Source organism: Orycteropus afer, unplaced genomic scaffold, assembly GCF_000298275.1.
Source record: "Orycteropus afer afer isolate SDZICR_OR568_19922 unplaced genomic scaffold, OryAfe1.0 scaffold00036, whole genome shotgun sequence".
Taxonomy (NCBI): Eukaryota; Metazoa; Chordata; class Mammalia; order Tubulidentata; family Orycteropodidae; genus Orycteropus; species Orycteropus afer.
In genome coordinates, this window is record NW_006921623.1 from 17573594 (window position 1) to 17592415 (window position 18822).

The window sequence follows — 18822 nt, forward strand, 5'->3', positions numbered from 1 at the left end:
GAGGAGTGGCTGGTGGGTTTGAACCGCCAGCCTTCTGGTTAGCAGTCAAGTGCTTTAGCCACTATGCTACCAGAGCTCCTTAGTAGGTGCTTAAAAAGCTGGTGTAACACATTCAATAAAAATGTAAGCAGAGGAAAGGCCAGCTGTTTCAAAACAGGCTACAATATGTGTCTGCAGATGAATTCATTCTCTCCATAAATTTTAACAGTAACAACAAATAGACTTAAAGAGCAGATGGTAAACCAACATGGTATGAAAAAGGAGTTTCCAGAGTTAAGGAAAGGGAGCTCTCATAGCGTAGTGCCTAAGGCATTTGACTGCTAACCAGAGGGCTGGCAGTTCAAACCCACCAGCCACTCCTCGGAAGGAAGATGGGGCAATCTACTTCCGTTGTGATAAGGCCTCGGAAACCCAAGGAGGGGTCGCTATGAGTCCAGTCCACTCGATGGCAAATAACAACACCAACAGAATTAAGAAAATAAAGACTCAAATAATACCATTAAACCCGATAGCCTGGAATTTTATACACAGACTGTCCTAAATGCAAATATGGATATTTTTTTTTCTTCCTTACCAATCTGTATGCCTTTTATTTCCCTTTCCTGCCTAATTGCCCTTACTTAAATCTCCACTAGAATATTAGGTGGGATTGGTGAGAGTGGACATCTTGCTTTGTTACTGATTTTTTTATGAAAGGTGTTTAAATATCAATTCAATTTAATAGTTATAGAACTATTCAAATTATCTACTTCATACTGGATGAGTTTAGACAGTCTGTGGTTTTTGAGAAATTGGGTAATCTAAGTTGTCAAATCTATGTGCATAGAGTTATTCGTTAACAGCAACAACAACAAAAAACCATATCCACCACTGCTGTCAAGTCAATTCTGACTCGCAGTAACGCTACAGAACAGGGCAAAACTGCCCTATAGTATTTCCAAGGCTGTAAATCTTTTATGGCAGCAGACTGCCACTACTTTCTCCATCTTTCGATTAATAGGCAAGTATTTAACCACTACACCTCCAGGGCTCCATAATATGCCCTTATTTTCCTTTTAATAGCTGCATTATCTTCAGTTATATTTCATTTCATTCCTGATATTTGATAATCTACGATTTGTCTTTTTATCTTAGTAACTCTTGCTAGAGATTATCAATTCTGTTGATCTTTTCAAAGAATCAATTTTTTATTTCACTGATTTTTCTTTTTTTTCAATCCATTTTCAATTTTTTTTTTTAATGCTCTGAAACTTTCTTCAGCTTGCTTTGAGGTTTTGATTTTTGTTTTCCCCTCTTCTATTTACCTTAGTGGGTGCTTACATTGTTCATCTGAGACCTTTCCTCTTTTCTAATTAGGCATTTAATGCTATAAATTATGATCTCAGCACAACTTTAACTACAGCCTTCTAGTTTTGATATGCAGTAATTTTCATTTTCATTCAGTTCTAAGTATGATGATTTCCTAACAGAATTCTCCTTACACCCACAAATTATTTAGAAATGTGTTGATTTTCAATAAAGTACTATAAAGAAATCCTCACAACTGGACCAATGAGCAGCATCACAATAAATGGAGAGAAGATTGAGGTTGTCAAAGAATTCACGTTGCTTGGTTCTACAATCGATGCCAACGGAAGCAGCAGTCAGGACATTAGACGACGTGTAGCATTGGGAAAGTCAACTGCGAAGGAACTGTTTCAAGTGCTGAGGAGCAAGGATATCTCATTGAGGACTAAGGTGCGCCTGACACAAGCCATGATATTTCCAATCGCCTGTTATGCATGTGAGAGCTGGACAATGAATAAGGAAGACCGAAGAAGAGTTGATGCTTTTGAGTTGTGGTGCTGGCGGAGAATGCTGAAAGTACCATGGACTGCTAAAAGAACTAACAGATCTGTCCTGGAAGAAGTGCAGCCAGAATGCTCCTTGGAAGCAAGAATGGCCAGACTTGGTCTCACCTATTTTGGTCATGTTGTAAGAAGGGACCATTCCCTGGAGAAGGATGTCATGCTTGGTAGGGTGGAGGGTCGACGAAAGAGGGGGAGGCCTTCAACAAGATGGATTGATACGGTGGCTGCGATGATGGGATCAAGTATAGCAGGGATTGTGGGGCTGGCACGGGATCGGGCAGTGTTTCGTTCTGCTGTGCATGGGGTCGCTATGAGTGGGAAACGACTCGACGGCACTTAACAACAACAACAACAACAACAACTATAAAGAAAAACAGAGCACTATAGTAGAAAATAAAATGAGAGGTACACATTTGACTCAGCAATCCCATTACCAGGTATATATCCTAAAGAAGTGAGAGCCAGGACAAGAACAGATATATGCACACCCATGTTCATCACAGCACTATTAACAACAGCAGAAAGATGGAAACAACCTAGGTGCCCTATCAACAGAAGACTGGATAATCAAAGTATGGTACATACACACAACAGAGTATTATGCAACCCTAAAGGATAACACAGAATCTGCAAAACACCACATAATGTGGATGAACTTGGAGGACATTATGCTGAGTGAAATAAGTCAATCACAGGAAAATACTGTATTAGTCTGCTATTGTAAAAAGTCAAGGAAAGATTTATATTATGGAACGAAAATTTCTTTTTGTTGGCTGGGGTGGGAGGGGAGGGGAAGGAACACTGTTAGACAGGTAGAGACAAATACTGATTTGGGTGAAGGGAAGGGCCATGTACCAAATGTGAGTGAGCAACATGACGGCATTGAGGAAGATGTAGAGAGGTACATGGGAGGTAAAGACAACAAAGATAAACCTTGATCTATGGGTGGATAGAAGGGTGGATAGGCTGAAAGATCAAGTTTGCCTACGTAGGTGGGAGTGTGCCCATGACCATGTATAGGGCTGGCAGACAATGTTTCTACAAGTGTATCATGACAGAATAGAAGGCCAGTATATGCACACGGAGACAGCTCGGGGGTCAGGAGTGCATGGGAAGGAAAGACACAGGGAAGAGTTAAGTATAAGAAGGATGTGGGAAGAGAACTTTTACATTGTGGGAAAACTGCAGTCAATGTCAAGAGGCAAAATGTGTATGAACTGCTGTATGCAAAATGAATTTGCTCCATAAACTTTCACCCAAATCACAATAAAAATTTAAAAAATAAAAGAAAAAAGAGAGAAAGAGAAGTCCAAATTTAGAAAGGGCAATCAAAAAATGGCAGTGACACTGAAACTAAGACCTAAAAGACAACAAAGAAACCAATTATACAAAAGCCAGCCTCTGGGAAAAAAAAGATTAAAAAAAAAAAAAAAAGTAGCCACTAACAAGAGAAGGATGAAGTCCCTAAAGCAAGGAAGAGTTTGAACACTCTGAACAGTAGTGTGCAAGGTCACCCACATTAAGTGTGAGAAGAAAATAGCAGTGCAAACGTAATATGATTGGCTGCTAACTGAAAGAGTACAGAGTCCACCCAGAAGGGTTTCAGAAGAAAGGCCTCGTAATCTACTTATAAAAAATCAACCACTGAAAACTCTATGGAGCACAGCTTTACTCTAAGCACATGGGGTCACAGTAAGTCAAAGTCAACTTAATGACAATGACAACTGTCTTTTTGCATTATTAAAATTAATTACAAATAAGAAATCAAGCTTGACTGATATATAATATAAAAGTTGGCAATGGCACTTTCATTTGGGTCTATAAATTTTATTCCATTTATCAAATGTTCCTCTGTCACATGAGGCTTGAGAGATATCCTGAGGGAACAGCACATATTACAACACAGAAATATCATTAGTAGGTTTTCAGTATATAGTGACACAGTGTACATCTAAGTGAATTTAACGAATATATTATCTAGATTTAACTAAAAAGAAAAACAAAACATAACTCACTGCCGTCGAGTTCGATCCAACTCTTAGCGACCCCTCCTTGAGTTTCTGAGGCAGTATCACTATGGAAGTAGAATGCCCAGTCTTCCTTCCAAGGAGTGGCTAGTGGCTATGACCGCCAGCCTTCTGCTTAGCAGTCAAGAGTCTTAGGAACTATGCCACCAAATTCATCTTTAAAAACAGACAAATTGTTTGCAAAGATTCTTAAAGATCAACCATATACTGGTTAGTGTAAATAAAAAAAATATAAGCCAACAAACAACAAAATGTCATGGTTGATACTTCTCTTATTTTACTATAAACTCATAATCAAGAGTATTTGGAGACAAAAACAATGATAATTCTATCCACAACTGACAAGAATTTGGCCCAATTTGGAAAGTATCAAGAAAGCTATTTGAAACATAGACTTATATCTACTTTCTAAAATAATTTTTGCAACTAGTATATTTTGAAGCTTTAGATACTAGTTTATGATATTTAGTTAAAAATATGTATATGTGATTTATGAATACTTAAAAAGTTTGAAAACCACTGGGTTGGAGAAGATGAATAATGGCTAGTGTAACCAGGAAGGATAGAGTGGGGGCCTAGGGATTTTAGTTAAGACCAGAGAGGTAAAAGAACCAAATTTATGCACAGTAAAAAGTGTCAATACTTTACACTAGCTGTACAAGGAAACTGTTTATTATAAAAGCTATCTTCTTCCTAGACTAGGCTGAGGACATTTGCTTTGGCATCTTTCCTTCTTGAGACAATCAATTTTCCGGATTGAAACAATCATTCTCTCTCTCTCCAGTCAATTCTTCCCATTAAATCTTATGTATACTCTAGTCACTCTCACATTTTAAAAATCCTTCCTAAGCTGCACAAAATCCCTTTCCTGCAACGAAAGTTTCTGAAGAGTTGTCAGCATTTACTATATCCATTTTCTCACTTAACATTTATACTTTCACACCAGTCAGTTATAGAAGAACTGAATTAATTCCATCAACCAACTGACTCTAATTACCATTTATTGAATACTTCATGCAACAACAGGAGAGAGATATTGTTTTCAAAGGACTACAGAACATTCACCAAGTTAGAACTTATTCTGGGTCATAAAAGCTTAACAAATATGAATTTAGACTATGATAAATATTTTTCTGACCAAAATGGAATGAAACAGTATAAAATGGGGGGGGGGGGGGATTCACAGGAAAACGCCCAAACAACTGAAAAGTAAACAGCATGCTTCCAAATAATTCACATCAAAGAGAAACTGTCAAGAAAAACTAGAACATATGTTAATCTAAACAAAAATTAAAATGCAGCATATCAAAATTTGTGGGATATGGCAAAAGCAGTGTTTATAGGGAGACATATTACATTAAATGAATATGTTGTAAAAGAAGAAAGTCAATGATCTAAGCTTCTGTCTTAAAAAAAACTAGAAAAAGAATAGATAAAACCCAAAACAAACAAAAGGAACTATAAAATAAAGTCAGAAATCAAATTTTAAACAGATAAAATTGAGGAAATCAGGAGCTGTTTTTCAGGGTTTTTTTAATCAGTAAAACTGATAAACCTCTAGCCAGACTGATCAAGTAAAACAAAAAAAGACAGAAAGCACAAAATTTCCAACACTGAGAATGAAAAGAGGCAACATCACTACATAGCCTATACATATATTAGAAAGATAATAGGCACTGTGAACATCTTTATGCCCATACAGGGGACAATTTAAATGAAAATATACAAATTCCTTGAAAGAAACAAATTAACAAAAGTGCCTGGAAAAGAAATACATAATTTCAATACAGGCACACCTCAACGACACCGTGGTTCAGTTCCAGACCACCACAGTAAAATGAATATAGCAATAATGCCAGTTACTCCAATTTTTTGGTTTCCCAGTGCATACACAAGTTATATTTACACTATATGGTAGTCTATTAAGTGTGCGATAGCATTACAAAAAGGTTTGAAATGTGAAAATTACCAAAATGTGAGAGACACAAAGTGAGCACACGTTGCTGGAAAAAATGGTCCCGATAGACTTTATCAATGAAGAGTTGCCACAAACCTTCACTAAACCTTCAGTAAAGCAAACAAACTCACTGCCATTGAGTCTAATCCGACTCATAGCGACCCCCATTGGATTTCCAAAGCTGTAAATCTTTACTGAAGTAGATCGCCCCATCTTCCTACCTCAGAGCAGCTAGTGGGTTTGAATCACTGACATTCTGGTTAGCAGTCAAATACTTTATCCACTACACCACCAGAGCTCCTTTTTCAGTAAAGTATACCATAGTAAAATGAGGTATGCCTGTAATCCTATTTCTATTAAATAAATTGAATTCACAGTTAAAAACCATTCAATGAAAACAACAACAACACAACAAAAACCCCTTAAGGACCAAATGGTTTCACTGGAGAATTCTGCCAGCAATTCAAAGAGAAGTACTATCAATTCTACACAATCTCTTCCAGAAAAAAGAACATTTACAAACTCATTTTATGAAGCCAGCATTACCCTGACACCAAAACAGAAGACATTATAAGAAGACATAACTGAGCAAATTTCCTCATGGATATAGGTGTAGAAATCCTTAACAATACATCAGTGAATTGAATCTAGTAATATACAAAAAAATGTGAAAGTAACACCCTAATGTGGTTTATCCTGGGAAGACAAGGTTGGTTCAACATTCAAAATATCCATCAATATAATTCACTAAAGAAGAAAATCCATATGATCATCTGAAAAGATGCAGGAAAAGATTTAACAAAATTCAACATCCATTCATGACAACAATTACCAGCAACTGGGGAGCTCTGGTGGCATAGTGCCTAAGGCATCTGACTGCTGTTCAAACCCACCAGCCACTCCTCGGAAGGAAGACTGTGCTATCTACTACCATAAAGATACTACCTTGGAAGCCCAAGGAGGGGTCACTCTGAGCTGAATGGACAGTGAGTTTGGTTTGGTTTTTGGTTGGGAACAGAAGGGAATATCATAAACCAGCATCAATAGCTAATGTCATAATTAATGACCAATGTGAATGATTCCCTGCCTAAGACTAGGAGCAAAGCAAGGATGCCTGCTTTCACTTCTGTGGAAAAAAAGAAGCAAAAGTCATATGGCTTGAGAAGGAAGGGAAAAAAAAAATACTTTCTCTACTTGAAGATAATATGATTTTCCTCATAGAAAACCCCAAAGAATCTATTTGTAAGTTCCTAGAATAAGTGATTTTCGCAAGGTCATATGATGTTGTTCTTGTTGTTGTTAGATACCATCAAGTTGGCTCCAACTAATAGCATCCCTGTGTTCAACAGAACAAAATACTGGCTGGTCCTGTGCCAGCGTCACAATCCTTCCTATACCTGAACCCATGGTTGTAGCCACTGTGTCAATCCATCTTGTTGAGGGCCTTCCCATTCTTCGCTGACCCTCCACTTTACCAAGCATGATGTCCTTCTCCAGGGAATGGTCCCTTCTGATATCATGACCAAAGTAGGTGAGATGAAATCTGGCCATTCTCGCTTCCAAGAAGCATTTAGCTACACTTCTTCCAGGGCAGATTTGTTCATTCTTTTGGCAGTCCATGGTACTTTCAATATTCCTCACCAATTCCACAACTCAAAAGTGTCAACTCTTCTTCAATCTTCCTCATCCACTGTCAGCTCTCACATGCATTTGAGGTGACTGAAAATACCATGACTTGGGTTAGACACACCTTAGTTTTCAAGGAGACATCTTTCTTCTTCAGTACTTAAAAGAGGTCTTTAAGCAGCAGATTTGCCCAGTCAATACATTGTCTGATGTCTTGACTGCTGCTTCCACTGGTGTTGATTGGGGAACCGAGAATATGAAATTTTTAACCACCTCAATCTTTTCTCCATTTATTGTGATGCTGCTTATTGGTCCAGTTATGAGGATTTTCGTTTTACATTGAGATGTAATCCATACTGCAGACTGAAATCTTTAATCTTCATCAGTAAGTGCTTCAAGTCATCCTCACTTTCAGTAAGCAAAGTTGTGTCGTCTGCATATCGCAGGTTATTAAGGAGTCTTCTTCCAATCCTGATGCCAAGCTCTTCTTCATATAGTCCAACTTCTCAAATTATTTGTTCAGCATAAAGATTGAATAAGTATGGTGAAAGGATATAACCATGACACGCTCCCTTCTTGATTTTAAACTATGCAGTGTCCCCTTGTTCTGTATGAACAACAGCCTCCTGGTCTATGCTATGCACGGGTTCCTGATGAGGACAATCAAGTGTTCTGAAATTCCCATTCTTCTCAATGCTATCCATAATTTGTTATGATCCACACAATCAAATACTTTTGCATAGTTAGTAAAACACAAGTAAACATCTTCCTGGTATTCTTTGCTTTCAGCCAAGATCCATCTGACATCAGCAATGATATCCCTCATTCCACATCCTCTTCTGAATCCAGCTTGCAGTTCTGGAAGTTCTCTTGTCAACATACTGCTGCAACCATTTTTAAATTATCTTTAGCAAGATTTTATTTGTGTGTAATGTTAATACTGTTTGATAATTTCCACATGCAGTTGGATCACTTTTCTTTGAAATGGGGAGAAATAATAGATTTTTCCAGTCAGTTGGCCAGGAAGCTGTCTTCCAAATGTCTTGGCATAGACGAGTGAGTGCCTACAGCACAGCACCCATTTGTCGAAATGTCTCAAAGGGTATTCCATCAATTTCTGGAGCCTTGTTCTTTGCCAAGTCCTTCAGTGTAGCTTTGACGTCTTCCTTCAATACCATTGGTTCTTGATCTTATACCACCTCCTGAAATGGATGAACATCAACCCATTCTTTTGGTACAGTGACTCTGTGTATTCCTTCCATCTTCTTTTGATGTTTCCTGCATCATTCAATATTTTGCCCATAGAATCTTTCAATATTGCAACTCGAGGCTTGAATTTTTTCTTCAGATTTTTAAGCTTGAGAATTGTCAAGCTTCTTCTTCCCTTTAAGTTTTCTAACTCCAGGTCTTTGCACATTTCATTATAATAACTGGCTCTGTCTTCTAGAGCTGCTCTTTGAAATCTTCTGTTGAGCTCTTTTATCTTGTCATTTCCTCCATTTGCTTTAGCTACTCTCTGTTAAAGGGCAAGTTTCAGAATCTCTTCTGATATCCATTTTGGTCTTTTCTTCCTTTCCTGTCTTTCTAACGACCTTTTGCTTTCTTCATCAATGATGTTCTTGATGTCATCTCACAATTCCTCTGGTTTTCAGTCACTGGTGTTCAATGCCTCAAATCTGTTCTTCAGACAGTCACTAAATTCAGGAGAGACATAATCAAGGTCATATTTAGGTTTTTGTGGACTTGCTTTAATTATCTTCAGCTTCAACTTGAACTTGCATATAAGCAACCGATGGTCTGTTCCACAGTCAGCTCCTGGTATGGTTTTGGCTGAAGATAATGAGCTTCCCCATCACCTCTTTCCACAGATGTAGTTGATCTGATTCCTGTGCACTCCATCTGGCAAAGTCCAAATGTATAGCTGTTATCTGTGTTGTTGAAAAAACGTATTTGCAATGAATAAGTCGTTGATCTTGCAAAATTCTATCATGTGATATCCAGCATTATTTCTATCACCAAGGCCATGTTTTCTAGCAATTGGTGATTCTTGTTTCTTTCTAACTTTTGCATTCCAATCACCAGTGATAATCAACACATTCTAATTGCATGTTTGGTCAATTTCAGACTGCATAAGTTGGTAAAAATCTTCAATATCCTCATCCTTAGCTTTGGTGGCTAGTGCATAAATATGAATAATAGTAGTATTAACTGGCTTTCCTTATAGGCATTTGGATATTATCCTATCACTGACAACACTGTACTTCAGGACAGACACATCTTGAAAACATTCTTTGTGATGATGAATGTCACACCATTTGTGTTAGATTGGGTTCTCTAGAGAAACACACACACACACACACACACACAAAAAAAAAACCAGCAAGGTATATATATATATATTTAGAGAGAGAGAGAGAGAGATTTATCTTAGGTAAATGGCTCACAAGCGTATAGAAGCCGACAAGTCCAAGCTGAAAAGTCCGTCTCTGGAGGAGATGGGGCTTGGAGCCTTCTCGGTTCCCGCAAGCACAGCGGAAGAGTCCAAGCCGCAAGGTCCGTCTCTGGAGGAGATGGGGCTTGGAGCCGTCTCGGTTCCCGCAAGCAGCCGCCTTGGTTCCCGCAAGCACAGCAGAGCCGAGAGATTCAAGCTGGCATGCAGTATATTGGTTGTTGTTTCCAATAAAAGATGAATCTGAGACCTCCAGGGCGAGCAGTGAGCCGCTCACTCAAGGAAGTCTATAGTTCGGAATGCCATTCTTCCAGATTGTCCTTGGAATATCATTGCAAGCAGGCTACACCCCTAGGGAAACTCCCCTTGGGCAGACCAGCCACTCAGAACTCAGTCATCTGATCCCATCATGGGAAAAACCACCCACAACTGGGGTCCAGCCAAGTTGACATGCAGCTCCAACTATCACACCATTCCTCTTCAATTTGTCATTCTTGGCATAGTAAATCATATGGCTGTCTGATTCAAAATGGCCAAATCCAGTCCATTTCAGCTCACTAATGCCTAGGATATCAATCTTTATGTGTTCCATTTTATTTCTGACAACTTCCAATTTTTCTAGATTCATACTTCATACATCCCATGCTCCAATTATTAATGGATGTTTGCAGCTGTTTCTTCTCATTTTGAGTCATGCCACATTAGCAAATGGAGATCTTGAAAGCTTTACACCATCCACATCATTAAAGTCAGCTCTACTCTGAAGAGGCAGCTCTTCCCCAGTAGAATTTTGAGTGCCTTCCAACCTGTATATTTTGGTTACCTAGTGCCACTCTAACAGAAGATACCACAAATGGATGGCTTTAACACACAGGAGTCTATTCTTACAGTTTTGGAGGCTAGAAATTCGAGTTCAAAGTGCCAGGCTCTAGGAGCTGGGTGAAAGTCCCTCGACCCTGGACTTCAGCTCTGCCTCTTGCTCCTGGCCCAATGAAGCTAAAGGCATCTCTTCACTCATGCAGCTGCTGGCTGCTGAGGCTGACAAACCCAAGGTCAAAAAGTGAAAAGGCACAGTCCCAATATTACCAAACCACATGGCAGGCCATTGATTCAAGTCTACTGAAAGTCACCTTATTAATGCCAAATCTCATTTTCATCCCCTGAACCCTGTTAGACCCAGAGCCACTCCATTTTGAAACCAACAAACTCAAATATTTCAATCTGTAGTCACAATTTTCTTCCTTTGTGGTCTCTCAGTATCTCCTATCTATAAGCAGGTAGCAACATTAGGTACCTATCTGAGACTCATTATGCATGTCCAGTCAATCACTGGGTCCTGTATATTCTATTCCAGTATTTTTGAAATCCATTACTTTACCAAAACCAAATCAAACGCACTGCCACTGAATCAATTCCAAGTCATAGTGACCCCATAGGACAAAGTAGAACTGTCTCACAGGGTTTTCAAAGGCTTTATATAAATCTTCGCAGAAGCAGAATACCTCATCTTTCTCCTATGGGGCAGAGCTGGTGGGTTCAAACCGACCTTTTGGTTAGCAGCCAAATGCTTACTTACCCATTGCACCACCAGAGCTCCTATTACCTTGCCAAACCAAACCCACTGCACCATTAAGTCAATTCTGACTCATAGTGACCCCCATTAGGTTTCCAAGGTGGTAAATCTTTACAGAAATAGATTGCTCCATCTTCCTTCTGCATACTTGGTGGTTTGAACCACCAACCTTCTAGTTAGCCGTCAAATGCCTTAGGCACTGCATCACCAGAGCTCCTTTTTACTTTGTCAGTGACCTGTAAGTTGCCTAATCAAATGGATATTTCTGTGTCTTAAGCTTTCCAAACACTTAAAAATATTAACCACATCCCTTCCAACTTTAAATTCTCATTTTCATTTCTGTAACACCTCTCTTGATTTTCCTTCTTTCTACTTTAATAATGACTGAGTTTGTCATTATTCCATGTACCAATGCACCCAAACATGTATCTGTCATATGATTAATAATACTGCATCACAATTTTTGATTTGTTATTGTTTTCTTTTTGGTTTTCCTCCCACTAGACTGTCAACTGAAGGGCAGAAATAGCCATCTTTTAACTCTGTCATTCCAGTTTGGATAGCAGGCACTTAATTCTGCAGGTAGTCAATAAGCAAAAAGCAAGGTTCGGATTTTAACCATGAAACTATACTAGGTACTGTTAAACTGTGAGGTCATCTGGGGGTTGCTGCAGATAGACTCTATTTTTGATGAAATTTCATCACACTAGGAAAAATTCACAAAGTTCAAAACATACCTAGCCACTGTTGCTGAGATATTTCACACCAGTATTTTCTCACTGAAAGAATGTCTTTGAGCAGTATGTTGCTACAGTCAGCTCCATAAATGGCACGATTAGACGAATCTTTCACTGTATCCGTGATGTAATTTAAGAGTTCTTGACATTTTAGCCTGGGTGCTCCTATTTAAAAATTAAACAAAACATAAATCTTAAAGCAAATAAACTAACACTTGGAATGCTAATATTTAATTAAGGTCACTTGGGAAATTATTTTAACTATTAGCCTTATAAGGAGTTCTGGTGGCACCGCAGTAAGGCATTCAGCTGCTAACCAAAAGGTTGGTGGTTCAAACTCACCAGCAGCTCCACAGAAGAAAGATGAGGCAGTCTCTTTCCATAAAGAGTTATGGCCCTGGAAACCCTATGGGGGTCACTGTGAGTTGGAATCAACTCGATGGCAGTAGTTATGATTTTTGGGTATTAGAGAGTGATCAGTGGTTGACAAACTATGGATGGCCCACTGGCAAAATTAAACCAGTAGCTCATTCTTTTTTTTTTTTTCTTTCTCCACTTTTTTTTATTGTGATTTGGGTGAAAATTTACAGAGCAAATTCACTTTTCATACAGCAGTTCATATACACTTTGTCTCATGACATTGACCACAATTTACCACAATGCAACAGCTCCCCTCCCACTTCCTCCCGATAATTATCTCTTCCCTGTGTCCATGCCTCCATGCCCTTCTGCCCCCCTGAGCTGTCTCCCAATGCATAAGCAGCCCTTCTTTCTCCCATGGTTGTTTTCTCCAAGGAGTGTAGCTACTCAGGTAAATGTTCAACTCATATGCCTGTCTTTTGCTTGGCTGGAAGCCACAGGTATGGGTTCAATTCCAGACCTGAAGGGCAACTAGGGGCCATAGTCTCAGTGGTTCCACCAGACTCTATCAGACCAGCAAACCTGCCCCCCCCCCTTTTTTTTGTTCCAAATGATTTTGAGTTTTGTTCCACATTGTTCTCCCTCTCTAACCAGGATCTCCTACATATATCCTCTTCCAAGTGGTAGACATTGGTAGCTGGGCATCATCTAGTTCTTCTGGTCTCACAGTCATACAGGCTGCAGATCAGATGGTGTACCAGCCGTTAGGACTGATTGTATCCATTAATTTTTGGTTTTCTTCGTTCTTCTTTGCTCTAGACGAGGAGAGACCCATCAGTGCACCTAGATGGCAGCTTGCAAGCTTTTAAGATCCCAGTTGCTACTTGCCAAAGTGGGAGGTGGAACAATGTTTTGTGTAGTATGTTATGCCAATTAAGCTTGATGTCCCCTGAGACTATGGTCCCGCCAGCAGGTCATTCTTGTAAATAAAATTTTATTGGAATATAGCCATGCCCATCAATGTATGTATTATCTATGGCTACTTTTGTACTAAAACAGCAGAGATTAATAGATACAACAGACTATATGGCCTGCAAAGCTCAAACTATTTACTATTTAGCCCCTTTACAGAAAAAGTCTGCCAACCCCTATACAAATATTTACAACAAAAATCATCCATTCTGCCCTTAATAATTCAATTTCTAACATTAGACTTAAATGATCCAAACAGTCCTGGCACTCTTTATGAAGATTTCGTTTTAGAAAAATCTAAAACTGTGATATTTACCCTACGAAACAAAATTTCTTTCAAGACCCGTAACAGCATTTGTCACATACAAATACGTAAAGCTGTGACTTTAACATAGTTATTACTTATTTGAGATCATGAGAAGTTAGCATTAATGGACATATATCCTTAAAAGTAAATAAACTATATTTTATAAAAAGTTCTTATTTTCAGCAAATCATACTGAACTCACAGTTGAAATTTTATTGTATTTCAGTACTAATTTAGTCTTAAAACTGTACATCACTTACTTGTTATAAGCTATGAGCAGGGTACAATTTATTATGAACATCTAAATATATTCTAGTTTTAGAATTTTCTTATGCTGAGATTAGACATTGTGTTCTGATATGATGACACTGACTATGTCATATTCACAAGTATCAAACTATGGTAAATAAATTTATACTGGTATAATTGCAAAATCATTTTCACCTATGGCTTATTTTATAATTTTAGGCACCTGGCCTATGATGTAACACTATGTATCTCTTACAGTCCTTATCACAATTTTTTATCTATAACTTCCTTTGTATTATTAGATCTTCAAGGAAGAAATTATTTAATCTCTACATCCTTAACATATAGCCCAATCACTGCCCCAATAGCAGATCTTCAATAAACACTTGCAAAAGAACTATGTAAATATTAGAACACAAGCATATTTCCCCATGCCTTTATCCCAATATATATCCTCCCTCTGCCAATTGTGAGAAGTGTTTTCAAAACTTATGCTTATATTCTTTCCTAAAAAAATCTGTCTCAAAAGGACAACTAAGTTGCCTGCAGAGATTTGAAGAGAACTCATGGAACTCAATATTTTTCACAGGTAGGTTTTTTATTCTCTAGGCTGTGCTTTGTGCAGAAGCAAACAAATGCTGACTGACATAAAAGAATGAATAATACTTGCTTACTTATTCCTTCCCAGCTGCCCTTTACTTTTTTCTCATCACTGTTTCTTTCACTACACCTTGGATACCAATGTTAAACAAGACTGGCAAAGTCTAGACATGTATCTAGATTCTCTTTAATCCATCAACTCTTAAAAAAAAAAAAAAAAAAAGTGAAGAAGGGAGCTGAGGTGATAGATGCTTTTTTGACTTTGCCTCTACATCAAGATGTTTAAGTCATAAAACCAAATTTGAAAGGATAAGAAGCCTTAAATAAAAATAACAGTTTTCAAACATTTAAATTATCTTACTTCGATAGCTTAACGCACTCTTTCTTATAAACCAACATATTGATATATTAATACATTTTTAAATGTGATCACCACTGTTAATTTTGCAACTGAAGATTTTTTTTACTGGAAGGCAAAATTTTAAGCTACCAATGTTTCTGATGGGCTACAAATTGGCATATTCAATTTCTGTGTCTCTCTCACACTTTATAACTACACACTAAGTCCCCAGTGTTAACCACGAAAAAATACAAAATTATCCTGGATGCAAGGCTACCATGCAGGATAAAGAAAAAAGCAGGTACAAAATATTGCCACATAGTTTTTGTCTCTGATAGTGTCCCTGACAGAGGTTTGCAGGTACTGATATAAACTAGCATCTCAGATGAGGTGAAAAGCTAAATTTTTTATAAACTACTATCTTATATACCTAAGATTCATTATCACTATTCTGAACTATCATTTGGTAACAATCTATGTGTTCCTGTTTAAAAATGTTTAACAACATTAGGCTTCACTGATTCTTAAACTTGTTATCACAAAGCCACATTCCTAAATGTGAAAAGTAAACAGTCAGTGCCCTGGAGGCCTTAAATATTTTTGCTTCTCTTTAGAGCATTGTGTAGAACTCATTTTTCTATATAAGTCAAACAAGAGCCTGCATTTTGGGTTAAAGGAAAAAAAAAGTTAACTCTTCAAATTCAACTGTACAAGTTCAAGTCAGCAGCTAAATGGCTTACCAAGACCAAAAAAGGTCCTAGAATGTATTATTTGTCAGCCTCAGTTGAAAGGGAGGGTTCTGTCAAGAAAATTATTGTGATCTTAGAATGCATTAGAATAAAAGAGGTCTTCTCTACTCTATACCAATCAGAAGATAGCTATTGAAATTGAGCCTCTCATTTTAAAAGAGATAAAATTAAACCAAAGAATATTCAACAAAGAGTGCCCCTAAAATTAGGTCATATACTTAAGTTGAAGTAGGTCTGTTTAGTTTAGAGGACTTGGAAAATATCACAGCCATTTTCAAATATCTCAAAGAATGCTGGGAAAAATGATTAGCATTTTTCTGTAATACCTTGAAGGTAGAAACAACAAATGGAAAAAAGTTTTAATTGCACTTACAGCTTTTCAAAGAGGATAGAATGTCTCAAAAGATATCGTTAATTATTAAGGGTGCACTCTTACCTATGTGGTAGCAACATATAGAGGGGATCTAAGCATGAGTAGTTGAAATAGTAATTTTTAATTTTTCAAACCTGATATTCTATCATTCCTTGCTTGCATAAATCCCTCCCTCCCATATCCGAACCTACAGTATTAAAATCATTGTATTTAGTAAAACTTAAAATTAGCAATCAACTTTTGTTGCAACAGTTTCAGATTAAACTCAAGCAACAGTAACCCATTAAGCCATTTATCTATATTTCACTTACTTTTATTTGCACATTTGATGAAGTATTTGACCAAGCTACTGATTTCTTGCATCTTTTTTTGCCTGGAGGATTGTGTTGAAGCTGATACATTTGGTTTTGCTATCCTCAGACATTCTGTTTCTTTCTGAATATATTTCTGTAGAAATCTTTTAAGAAAAACAAAATTGTATTTCAGAAACTCATTAAATCCTTAAATATAATAATTTCAAAAAGTTTCACATATCATCAAAGAACATCTTTCCAACCACATTGCTAGGCTCAATGTACCAGTTAAATAATTAAATCTTTTTTTTAGATAATTAAATCTTTTTTTTTAGAATCTAACTGCCCTAACACCAATCTAAAGTTTGATGTTCAAAGCTCTTAATCTAAAACATCTATGATTTTCTATTGCTTCATTGCCTTTGCTCTCATTTTATATTAAAAGCTTGCAAAGCCATTAAGAGCACTCAGTCTTCTTTCACCTCTTTCCTATTATTTTGTACATGACTTAGTTCTTTCTCTAAGTGGTTAACAATGTTTCCAGCCTTTAAACAAAGCCTGCCTAGAAGATATTCATGAGTAATGAGGAAATGCCAGGCCCACATTTGGCCTACTTGATCAACTTATACAGAATAGTATTCAGCCTTAGGTAACAACTCTATTATATTATCTGAAACCAAGAAAGAAGAAAGGAAGAATGCATTTCCCATGTTATCAGTATTTAAACCATAACTGTCAATCTAGTGGGAGCTATGGCCATGTAATACCTAAGGCATTTTGACTAGTAACCAGAAGGCTGGCAGTTCAAACCACGAACCACTCCTCAGAAGATTGGGCAATCTACTTCCATAGAGCTACTGCCTCAGAAACCCAAGGAGGTATCTCTATGAGTCAAATTAACTCAATGGCAGTGAGTTTGGTTTTTTTTGGTCAATCTAGTATCAAACCGGCAAAAAAAATAAAATAGATTATTCTGAACACTGAAGGACAAGTAAATATATACACTTCCTCTCAAGTGCAAATATTTCAAGTATAAAACACCTTCAGGAGTCTACACTAATTTAAAGTATTTTATTCATCTTTCCAAAGACTCATAATCTGTTTCTAGTTATAAATGATCTGCATGGCTGGAAATTATATCTCTATGTAAAAATGTACCAAACCTGTTTGCCATTCCTGTACAGAAATAATTGTGTCCTCCCATTGCCTGAGTTTTATTTTCCAGCTACACCTACATGGCAAGTATTTTATTCTAATCTTCTGACTTGTTTTATTATAATTTAACACATGTAGTTACTTATTATTAGAAGCAACATTTGAAGATGTGAAAGTAATAATAAAGTATTTACTATAGCTTCATTTCATTGTCTAATTTGAAATAAAGCTTATGAACTAATCAATTTGGAAGGAATTTCTTCTCCATTTTGAGTGAGATATGACTAAGACATCTTAATGACAAATGAATTGAAAACTTTTTTCTACATCAATCTCCTTTAAAAATTAAATTATTAAACATTAAATAATTTAGTGTTATATTATGAAGCACTAATTTCATATGCAAGGTAGAGTGAAATATAAGAAAAAAATCACTGCTGTCAAGTCGGATCTGACTTATAGAGACACCTCCTCGGGTTTCCAAGGCGGTATCACTATGGAAGTAGATTGACCAATTTTCTTTCCGAGGAGTAGCTGGTGGGTTTGAACCACCAGCCTTCTGGTTAGCAGTCAAATGCCTTAGGTGGTACGCCACCAGAGCTCCTATTGTGGTATATAAGCAGTAAAAATAAGTAAGACCTACACACACAAAATAAGTAATATCAAAACAAATAAAAATGAAATACAGAAAAAAAATCAAGAAAGAAAAAAAAAATTTTAATAAAATACCTAAAAACAGCATCCCAGTTCAAAAATTTTCCTTGCTTGGAATCTGAATGACGATCTAAATGCTGAACTGTTTCAGGATCCCGAATCAGACGCTTAAATTTCTCAATTTCTTTCTGAAAATGAAAAATGAAAATAATAAGTTACCAATTATATACCTAATTCAAGGGAAGCGTACATTTAAGCAATTTATTACCCTTCGTTCTGTAGCTCTATCATTTTCTAGTTGACGGCAGCAAATAAGCAGATCATTAAGTGCTAGACTCATGGTTCAGAATTTCAGGCCATGCATCACTGTCTGTAAAATAAGTAAATAAAATTAATTTTGCTTATGGCATTTATATATAGTTAAGTAACTGTACAACCAGGTATAAGTGTGATCAAAGGCACAATTATTTTCAGCAATTTCATATTTTAAATGAGATTTTTAGATTAAAACTAAATGCTTCAACACAAATACATGCTATTTCCACCAGTAA

The 18822-nt window shown here is 37.0% G+C and overlaps 1 protein-coding gene across 1 annotated transcript in view; it reads right to left on the minus strand.

The window, feature by feature from the left end:
* The window catches only part of ATM (ATM serine/threonine kinase), a 197133-nt gene extending 178522 nt beyond the window's left edge, over window positions 1–18611 (minus strand). The window contains exons 1-4 of the mRNA XM_007936616.1: window positions 18540–18611; window positions 18347–18459; window positions 16481–16626; window positions 12220–12384 (exon numbers count right to left, since the gene is read on the minus strand). Coding sequence (XP_007934807.1) covers window positions 12220–12384; window positions 16481–16626; window positions 18347–18459; window positions 18540–18611 — 496 coding nt within the window. The remainder of the gene's footprint in view (window positions 1–12219; window positions 12385–16480; window positions 16627–18346; window positions 18460–18539) is intronic.
* Between the last annotated feature and the right edge of the window lie 211 nt (window positions 18612–18822).